Source organism: Helianthus annuus, chromosome 12 (genome assembly GCF_002127325.2).
Source record: "Helianthus annuus cultivar XRQ/B chromosome 12, HanXRQr2.0-SUNRISE, whole genome shotgun sequence".
Taxonomy (NCBI): Eukaryota; Viridiplantae; Streptophyta; class Magnoliopsida; order Asterales; family Asteraceae; genus Helianthus; species Helianthus annuus.
Genome location: NC_035444.2, coordinates 40,672,502 through 40,682,753, shown reverse-complemented (window position 1 = coordinate 40,682,753; position 10,252 = coordinate 40,672,502). Strand labels below are relative to the sequence as shown.

The 10,252-nt window shown below is 35.0% G+C and overlaps 1 protein-coding gene across 1 annotated transcript; it reads right to left on the bottom strand.

Annotated features, from left to right (window-relative positions):
- Nucleotides 1–625: 625 nt before the first annotated feature.
- LOC110869100 (carbon catabolite repressor protein 4 homolog 4) lies at nt 626–8,901 on the bottom strand. The gene is made up of 10 exons (XM_022118394.2): nt 8,759–8,901; nt 7,533–7,642; nt 6,962–7,002; nt 6,657–6,706; nt 6,484–6,553; nt 6,269–6,390; nt 5,687–5,799; nt 4,893–5,037; nt 4,637–4,784; nt 626–1,111 (listed from the first exon to the last, which is right to left on the bottom strand). Exons 1-10 carry the CDS (start codon nt 8,824–8,826, stop codon nt 800–802), a joined length of 1,179 nt encoding a protein of 392 aa, XP_021974086.1. The 5' UTR covers nt 8,827–8,901; the 3' UTR covers nt 626–799.
- Between the last annotated feature and the right edge of the window lie 1,351 nt (nt 8,902–10,252).

The window sequence follows — 10,252 nt, the reverse complement described above, 5'->3', positions numbered from 1 at the left end:
CTTGTTGTACAAATAGATGTATGTATTCATTCGTTATGGGTATAAACTGTAGATTGTTGTTTACGGTTGTTGAACATCATTTGTTACTTAAACGTGATTTGTGTGAGTTCTAATACGTTGCATCCAAAATTCTTTGCCTCTTGTTTTCATCTGTTGTAGAATAGTAATCAAGTTATAAGAGTGTTTCAATCAGGTCACTCGTAATTTATTTTTATTTTGTTGTTTCAATTAGATCACTAAAGTTTAGTTTGATGTTCCAATTCTAAATAATTTAAAGGTCATTCATCCTACATGGTATTTATTTAGGTTTTTTTTTTAATATTTTAACATGACTTATAAATGCCAACATGGATTAGAAAATTGCAAAATATTTTTTTAACATTACAAAAAAAAAATTAAAAACTACGAAAAAAATTTAAAAATTACGTTTTTTTAGACATTGAGAAAATTTTAAAAATGAAAACAAAAAAGTTTAATATTTTAACCGGTGGTCAACTAAATAAACCGAGTTCAATAAATTTTTGTTACATGGTGTATCAAGGTCGATTGGTCGAGTCTTGTATGTCATATAGTCTCTAGTTTCACAGTGCGATTAATGACTTATTAAGAGTCGCATACACACAAATAAGATATAAACCTCTTTTATATGAATGGTTCTAAACATTTCATTAAAAGTCAAATCTAACCATATGTAAAATAACTTTTCTCCCTCAAAAAAAGTTGATCAGTTGAAAACTTTGTAACTTTTCTAAAAGAATGATAAATTTCAACAACAATCTAATAGTGACCTAAAAAGGCTTCAACTATCTTTGTGCACTGCAAACTCAGCACCTATAGGCAAATGATCGCTTGGATGGTAGTAATTCGGCAATCCACCTTTTAGATCAGGTGATTCGGCATCCGGAAGCTCAAGGTAACTGACTGGTTCAATGCCTTCGGAAGGAGAGAATAGTATATAATCAAGTGTCCCCGTGAACCCAGGTGTATAGTTTGTGAACTTCGGTTCACCCCTTGTGTATGCATAAACACTGCACAACGGCATAGGCACGTCTTCTGAACATTCTGGTGACGGTTCTGACATGGGCCCACCAGATACAAGGTACTGGTATACCTGGAAACATAAGTCTATTAAATTACGTATTTGATTTTTCATTTCATTATTTCATGGTAGCAAAAAGTGCTACTTTCATCAATTTCTTGTATGAGAATTGGAAAAAAACGTTTTAAATATGAGTTTCTTGAATCTCAAATGTAAAAATTCAACATGATCAAAAGTTATAGACACGTCAAGTGCCACATCATCATTTATGTAATGTACACAGATGGTCCCTGTGGTGAACCAAAATTTTGGATTTAGTCCCTAGCTTTCTAAAAGTACACGGATGGTCCCTATGATTTGCACTTTATAACGCATTTAGTTCTTAACTTTTTCCAAAAATACACGGATGGTCCTTATGGTTTGCACTTTGTACCGCATTTAGTCCCCAACTTTTAGTGACTAAATGCGTTACAAAGTGCAAACCACAGAGACCATCCATGTACTTTTGGCAAAAGTTGGGGACTAAATGCATAGTTATCAAAAGCGCACGCTTTTCGCGCCTAGGCGATTTTTTAGAGCGATGTGAATTAACTGCGCTCCTACTTCCTAGGTAAATATAGCGCACAAGTAATACGAATCAAAGGTTTCTTTTAATTCACAAATCCCTAATATTCTGCAGTATTTATAGGGATAACCATCCGATTATATCACTAATGATCCAGATCTCAGTTTGAAATTTTCAAATCCAAATTAGTATATTTCTGATTTAATTCTACATATTCTGCAGTATTTTTTTTATTTAGTTTTGTTCGTATTCATTATCAGCTTATTATTTCTGATTTGGTTTCCAAGTATTTTGTTATCTTATACTTTTTAAGTGCTATAAACATTTTGGTTTTAAGTATTTTGTTATCTGAGACCTTTTAAGTGCTAGTATGAACATTATTGTTTTGGTTTTGAGTACTTTATTCCCTTAATAAACTTTTTAATTTTTTTATTTAATTGCGCTTTTTTTTCTCGGGCCCACGCTTTTTTTGCGCCTATCACCTAGGCCCTAATCGGAGCCTATGCGCCTAGAGTGCGCTTCGCGCCTTTAATAACTATGACTAAATGTATTACAAAGTATAAACCACGGGGATCATCCATGTACTTTTGGAAAGCTAAGGACTAAATCCAAAATTTTTGGTTAACCACAGGACCATCTGTGTACTTTCATCATTTTTACTAGCAATCTGGTCATATTACCTTAAATCAAAACTTTTTGAAGTTGGAAACCTTCAATCAAAAATTTTGAAAGTTGGATGGATTTTTTTCCGGCCTAAAGTAACTTCGTTATCTTTCGTATGAAAATCAGACAATCTTAATACTTTTTTAATAAAGTACACAAATAGTCCCTGTGGTTTTTCAAAATTTTGGATTTGGTCCCTAGCTTTCCAAAAGTACACGGATAGTCCCTGTGGTTTGCACTTTGTAACGCATTTAGTCCCGGGCCAAAAAAATCTAAAGGTTTTAAGAGGGCCAAGTTACCACAAGGATTATCCATGTACTTTGGCAAAAGTTGGAGACTATTTGCGTTACAAAGTGCAAACCACAAGGACCGTCCATGTACTTTTGGCAAAAGTTGGGGACTAAATGCGTTACAAAGTGCAAACCATCGGGACCATCCGTGTACTATTGGATAGCTAGGGACCAAATCCAAAATTTTGGAAAACCACAGGACTATCCGTGTAGTTTACTCATACTTTTTTACGTAACTAGCCGATACAATTCCAGCCAAAGGTCCAGTCAAAGTCAAAGTCAAACTAAAGAGGAGAGTCAAAGGGATGAATTTAGGGGCTGAAATTTAGGATTAGTAACTTATATATTTCTTATTTAAGTATTTCACATCTATTTATTTTCTTATGTCTTGTCTAATTTAATTATCAATGTTCTTGTATTGGAGATTAGCCCCTCTCGAATCAGAGCACTTATCTTAATTTTATAATTAAGCAGCCTTTGACTAGAATCTATCGTTTGGTTCCATTGTCGGGAAATCAAAGTGAAGATGAATCAGAAACCCGGAGATTACAGAGTTGCTATTGTTGCTCAACTAGCAGCCCTTGGAGCACGACTAGATTCAATTTTGGTAACCATGAAGAATGATGTTGAAGCAATCAAGAATCAGATGATCTTGCACACAAGTTTCGAGCCGGATGATCCAGATCCCAAAGTCATTGAGAATCACCAGAAGTTTGAGCGGGTTGATTACCGGAGTCAATTGCCAAAAGATCAAGAAATCGAAGGCGATGAAGATGATTTCATTCCAAATGTTAATTCGATTAAAGACGATGGTCCTATCCAGATTACTCTTCATCACTCAACCAACGGTGCTGAAGTTTTGGATCCAGATAATGTAAGGACCCACAAGTGGTAGGGAAGAAGACAGTTCCCAAGCTTCCCAAAGAAGCTGCAAATCGGAGAGATGGTAGCGGAGACGTGACAGACAACCACCATGGTCCACCGAATGTCGTGGCCTTGGTTTTAAAAAGCGCGCCCTAGGCGCGCCTAGGCGCAAGGCGCAACAAGGCACAGGGCCTGGGGCTTTTTTGCTTCTCGCCTTGTGTAATTACAGGAAGCGACCAAAAGGCGCATTTTTTGATGTTTTTTGTGGGCTTTTTGGCCTGAGGCGCGCGCCTCATGTAACTTAAATGGTACAAAAGCCTTACTTATAGCTATATTTTGGTTAAAGGAAGCTAAAAACCTATGGGATATGTATGGGATATATAAAAAAATTATATAAACATCTTGCGCCTCGGGTACGAAAAGCCCACCGCTTTTGTGCTTTGCGCCTCAATTTTAGAACTCGTCGCTTTTGTGCGCCTCTCGCTTTTTAAAACCAAGGTCGTGGCCAGGCTCGACCTACAGCCACAATCCGTTTGGGCTAACCTATTGGTTTATGAAGCGTATTAACCTATAATTGAATGGCTCATCGCTTGGCACAACTATTGGATATTCGACTTGAGGACAAGTCTGTTCTCCGAGCAGGCTGTATCAATACGATTCCAGTCAAAGTCAAACTCAAGAGGAGAGTCAAAGGGCCAAATTTAGGGGCTGAAATTTAGGATTAGTAACTTATATATTCTTATTTAAGTATTTCAGTTCTGTTAATTTTCTTATATCTTGTCTAATTTAATTATCAATGTTCTTGTATTGGAGATTAACCCCTCTCGAATCGGGCCACCTATCTTAATTTTATAATAGATCAGCCTTTGATTTTCTAGTATCGAGGCCGGTTATTGTACAAAATGCCTTGACGTACGCTGCGTACGAGATTCAGTATCAACATGCGAAATTTGGTTTATAACATGCGACGTTCATTTTTTTACATGCGATTTCAGTTTTTTTTATGTACATGCGATTTTGAGTTTTTTTTTTAACATGCGATTACCCTTTTTTGATATACGTGCGATTTTCAGTTTTTTTTTGAAAATGCGATTTTCTTTTTTTTTTTTAACATAACGTGCGATTTTGCCATCGCGTACGTTAAGGCATATTGTACGATATACTTTTTCTTCTAGTATCTATCATTAGCCCTAAAAGAAATGCCACTGAGTGTACCTTATCTCCAGGAACCGAATTGAAATCTCCAGCAATAAGTACAGACGGTGTGCACTCATATTTCTCAGATACCGTTTTCTTGAATCGAGCTACACGCGATAATAAATATTTCGCCTGTGCAAGCTTGACATCAGCCCATTCTGGGTCCCTGAGGAGCATGATTTTAACTTTCATCATGAACACTAAACGTAAATAAGAGATGATCCACCTAGTTGAAGCTAGACAGAATAAGGGTAGAATTGGAATTTACCATTACCAGTAAATATGTGTGTTTGTCACAATGACATAATGTTGATACGGATATTTGAACTTGAATGCAGCCATGATTCCAACGCAGTCACGTTTCAACCGCACGTATGGATCATTAGGATCCCCATGGTCCCTCGGAGATGTTACTTCCTCTAAGCCACAATTAAAGTTAAAGAAAGAAATGTCATTATAACTATGGCTGCAAACAAACCAAACATTCAGCGAACAGTTAGTGAACCGTTCGGCGGGAAGTTCGTTTGTGTTCGATGGTTTATTAGACACGAACAAGAAATTTCGTTCGTTTAGTTAAATGAACAAACATGAACAGAGGCCGCGTTTGTTCATTTATGTTCGGTACCGTGTTTGTTTATGTGCGATAGTTCATTAGTGTTTTTCGTTTTTATATTTTATTTAAATACTTCCAATTTCTGACAAATAAAATATCTAACAAGTGTCAATGTATCATATATTCTGTTCATGAACGCTTGTTTGGGTTCGTTTGTTTCCATTTGTGTTCGTGAACATTAGTTTGTGTTCATGAACGTTCGTTTTTTGTTCATTGCCTAATATTAACAAACAAACACAAACAAGTTCATTTCCTTAACAAATGAACACGACATAAAATCTCATTCAGTAAGTGTTAATGAAAAGTTCGTGAACACATATTTCTTAACAAACGAATACGAACAAAGTCGTGTTCGTGTTCTTCGGTTCGTTTGCAGCCCTAGTTATAACTTATAAGAAGCTTTCGGCTAAGAATAAAGAAGACAGAAGGACCAAAAACCCTTACTTGATAAGTACCTTTATTATCGGGTTCAGGAGCCTTCTCTTTTTGTTCCAAACGTGATGAATCGTCAAGAATCAAGTTAGCCAGGTCGTTATAGTCAATTCTTTCCTCTGTGACCAACTCCAATCTATAAATTAAACAAACAAAAGGATAAACATATTATTAGAATACAGTAAAAATGTTTGAGTAAAGTACACGGATGGTCCCTGTGGTTTATGATTATCAAAATTTTGGCTTTGGTCCCTAGCTTTTCGAAAGTACACAGATTGCCATGTGGTTTGCACTTTGTAACGCAATTAGTCCCCAGCCAACAAATCTAAAGGTTTTAGTAGGTCCAAGTTAGGGGCTAAATGCGTTACAAAATGCAAACCACAGAGACCATCTATGTACATTTTGGAAAAGTTGGAGACCAAATGCGTCACAAAGTGCAAACCATAGGGACTATCCGTGTACCTTTGGAAAGCTAGGGACCAAATCCAATTTTTTTTGTAAACCACAGTGACCATACATGTACTTTACTCAAAATGTTTTTTTGCTGTTAGAAAAAACTCGTGGAAATCTTAATGAATCACATGGAATACTTTCAATGAGCATACCTTTTGTGCTTGTAAAAAATTCCACAACCGTCAAGTTTTCTTCCACTTCGTTTAATGTAGATGCTTGAGTAATCATTCTGCTCTATTTTTTCTTTGTAGAATTTATCATATTCATCTAATTCCTGATAGCAATGGCAAGAAATTTCTCATTTCACGAAAACCAAAAGTTGATAAAAATAAACAAGGATTTACAAAATAAAGGATATGAAGAAGACCTGTAAGCATAAGATATCAGCATCAAGACTCTTGAGAACATCAAGAATTATCGGTGAACGAGCTTTCCACCTGTGACAATAGGTGCCAAATTTTAAGGGATATATAGCTCACAAAAGAAACATCTAATGATATTTTTTTATGATTTTCTAGCAATACGAAAGCAAGAACTCACTTGAGACAAGGTGATGGGGAGTGTGGAAACACAGAACTTTTTACATACGCCTGCAAGTTGAACCAAAAAGTATTTGTATAATGATTATGTGTATAAATGAGACCATGAGTATTTGCATGATTCAACAAAAGCCCAATATTACAAACAAGACTTTGGCGTCTCTTTGACATTATGATTATCTTGAGTAAATTATACGCTTGAATGAATGCTTGAAATCCCAAAAATATATTAACATAAATGAATTAGATTACACTATCCATAGTCAACGAAAAATCAGTAAGCAACTTATAAAGCTGTGCACATACCTGAGCAAGAATGTTATACGAAACCAGCCGAAAGGTGAAGCCTGCGGTATAATATTTAACGGTATTTAGCCATGTGGATTCAAACAAAAACATTCGGCAACATGAAACACTTAGACAACATAGAATCTAGAAAACTAGCATTCTTGATTGTCTTTCTAGAAACTGTTGGAAGATTATTAATCAAGAAAATCTGGATTTTAGAGGTCAAACACAAAAGTCAAACTTGTTCATAAAGAAAGTCAACTGTGCAGAAATCAATACGTGATGAACAAGTAATTAAGTTAGTTATTTTTATGTTAGTTATGTGCCTTGTTCCCCAAGGCATCTTGTACTTATAAATAGGATAGAATTCTTCATTTGTAATTGTACGATACATATATAATATTGTGTGTTTGTGTGTGTAAATTTTGTGTATCGTCCCTGTGATTTTGGTTCCGAGTCCCTGCACAGAATCTGTGCATACTCACAATGTTCATCCAGTGTTCGTAATTGTATAACCGATCACTGATCCGACAGAAACAAATCATGAACTAATAGTAAATAATGAACAAGCTAGTAATATTCCATATACCATCAGACTCGCTAACTGAAGTAATCTCCTTCTGCTCCACTGGAACAAACTTAGGGTAAACTGGTGTCGCTGTAGACGTACCGGTACTCATCCTTTTCATAAAAATCTTACTGCACAAATTCAACATTTCAATTAATATCAACAAAATGCACTTGTGCTTAACTCATACAATACACTAAACATTTACCTAAACTACAAAGATATACGAGAAAGCCATGTTCTATTCAAACAAAAACTAAACACTCAGATTGACATTGTCTTAGATCATACTTGTGAAATCTGAGATCGTTTCAGATATTGAAACCTGTGTAGTTGTAGAACAACTACAAAGTAGCATGTATTAGAGACTGAATGGCATAAATTCATATACACAAATCTTACTGCACAAATTCAACACTTCAATTTATATAAACAAACTGTGTATGTGCTTAATATATATACTGCACTAAACATAAAACAACAAAGATACATTAAAAGCCCTAATCTATTGAAACAAAAACTAAACATTCAGATTCGTATTAATAAATAACATACTCGTGAAATCTGAGACGGTTTAAGAGATTCAAACCTATGTAGTTGAAGAACAACCACAAACTATCATGTTTTAGAGACTGAATGGCATAAATTCATATGAACAAATCTTACTGCACAAATTGAACACTTTAATTTATAAGAACAAACTGTGTTTGTGCCTAATTCATCATACAATACACCAAACATTTACTGAAAAACCAAATATACATATATTAAAAGCACTGTTCTATTGAAACTAAAGCTAAACATTCAGATTCACATTAATAAACATCATACACGCGAAATCTGAGATTGTTTCAGATATCGAAACCTATGTAGTTGAAGAACAGCTACAAAGTAGCATCTATTAGAGACTGAATGGCATAATTCATATAAACAAATCTTAGTGCACAAATTCAACACTCGAATTTATATCAACAAACTGTGTCTGTGCTCAACTCATATAATACACTAAACATCTGGCGAAACAACATCTAAACATTCAGATTCACATTAATAGAGATCGATGATACACATGAATCTGAGATAGTTTCAGATACTGAAATCTATGTAGTAGAAGAACAACTACAAAATAGCATGTATCGGAGACTAAATAGTAAGAAATCGACTTGATATTTTGAATTTGAGAAGCTAAATGTTAGAACGATTTCAATTATTTGCAACGATTATGAGAAGGTGGAAGCAACGTGTACCTTTGTCGTGAGGAAGAAGAAATGAGAGGGATTCGAGAGAGCAATACAACACCAGATTTTAGAAGCATTTTCCCCCCAAATAGGAAATTGAGATTTAAGAGGTTTCAGGCAGCCTCCTCTGCCTACCAACTGATGATAAAAATATTAAAGTTACAATATCACCCCCTAAACTATCACTTCATGGACAAGCCAAGGAGTGAGGTGAAGGTAAAAGTAAAAAAAAAAAAAAATTGTGAGTAAACTGCAATTTAGTCCCTTTGTTATAGTCTAAACTAGGGGTGTGCAAAAAACCGAATTAACCGAACCATAACCGAATTAACCGACAAAACCGAACTGAAAAAACCGAACCAAATAAAAAACCGGTGGGTCGGTTAATGGTTTTTTTGAAAACCGAATGTAGCGGGTCGGTTATGGTTATCATTTTTTCCATACCCACCATAACCAAACCGAACCGACATGTAATAAATCTTTGAAGGATTTAGGACTTTTCACCATATTTTTAATATTTGATGTTTTTGACTAAAGACTTTTAGTACTTATTGGTTTTGCATATCATTTTGTAGTTTGTTTGAATGTTTATTTGAATTTATGGAATGTATCATATCACTTTATTTGAATATTCGATAATAATTGGTATTAATATTATAGATTATATGTATTTTTTAATACTATGTAATATACTAATATATACAAATATGCAATAACAATTTATTCCATGTTAAAAAAGTTAAGCTATTTTTAGCTAAGCCAAATACACGGTTAACCACCCATAACCGACCCGCTATAACCATCAAAACCGAATAACCATAACCACCATAACCGATCGGTTATGGTTATGGTTATCCAATAACCGACATCGTGGTTATGGTTATGGTTTTTGGTCAAAACCGACCCAAACCGACCCATGCACACCCCTAGTCTAAACCAGTGTTGTAAAATTAGCGATTAGTCGTGCCTTAGTCATTTTTCGTTAATCAGTCAATTAATCGCTACTCAGGCCTAGTCGGCCGGCCAAAAATCGGCGATTCCAGCCATATTCTTGCAAAAAAACTGTATATTCTGGCCAAAACCTCTAAATTCCGGCCAGTTTCCAACCAAACCATGTGAATTCCAACAGTTAATCTTCTTATATTTAAAAAAATGAGTTGAGTAAGAATTAAAACCTAGCTAGTTAAAACATTTACCTATAAAAATGTGTATATGTATACATAAAATTGAAAATTTTCATATAAAAACCTGATTGATTAATTCCGAATAGTCACTAGTCTCCACCTTACCAGCCGAGCGAGTTCTCCAACTTTAGTCTAAATTGCTTGTTGGATTTCTAAAACTTGCAAATTTATGTTCGAGTCCATCACCATCACACTCTGTAGTCAATCAAGTCTCCAGCCCTAACTTTTGTCCAAATTATCCTTACTTCTTTTTATTTCCTCAAGGATGCATTGTGATAACACTGCCACCACCACTATAAAAATCTAAACACAAGAAGTCGGA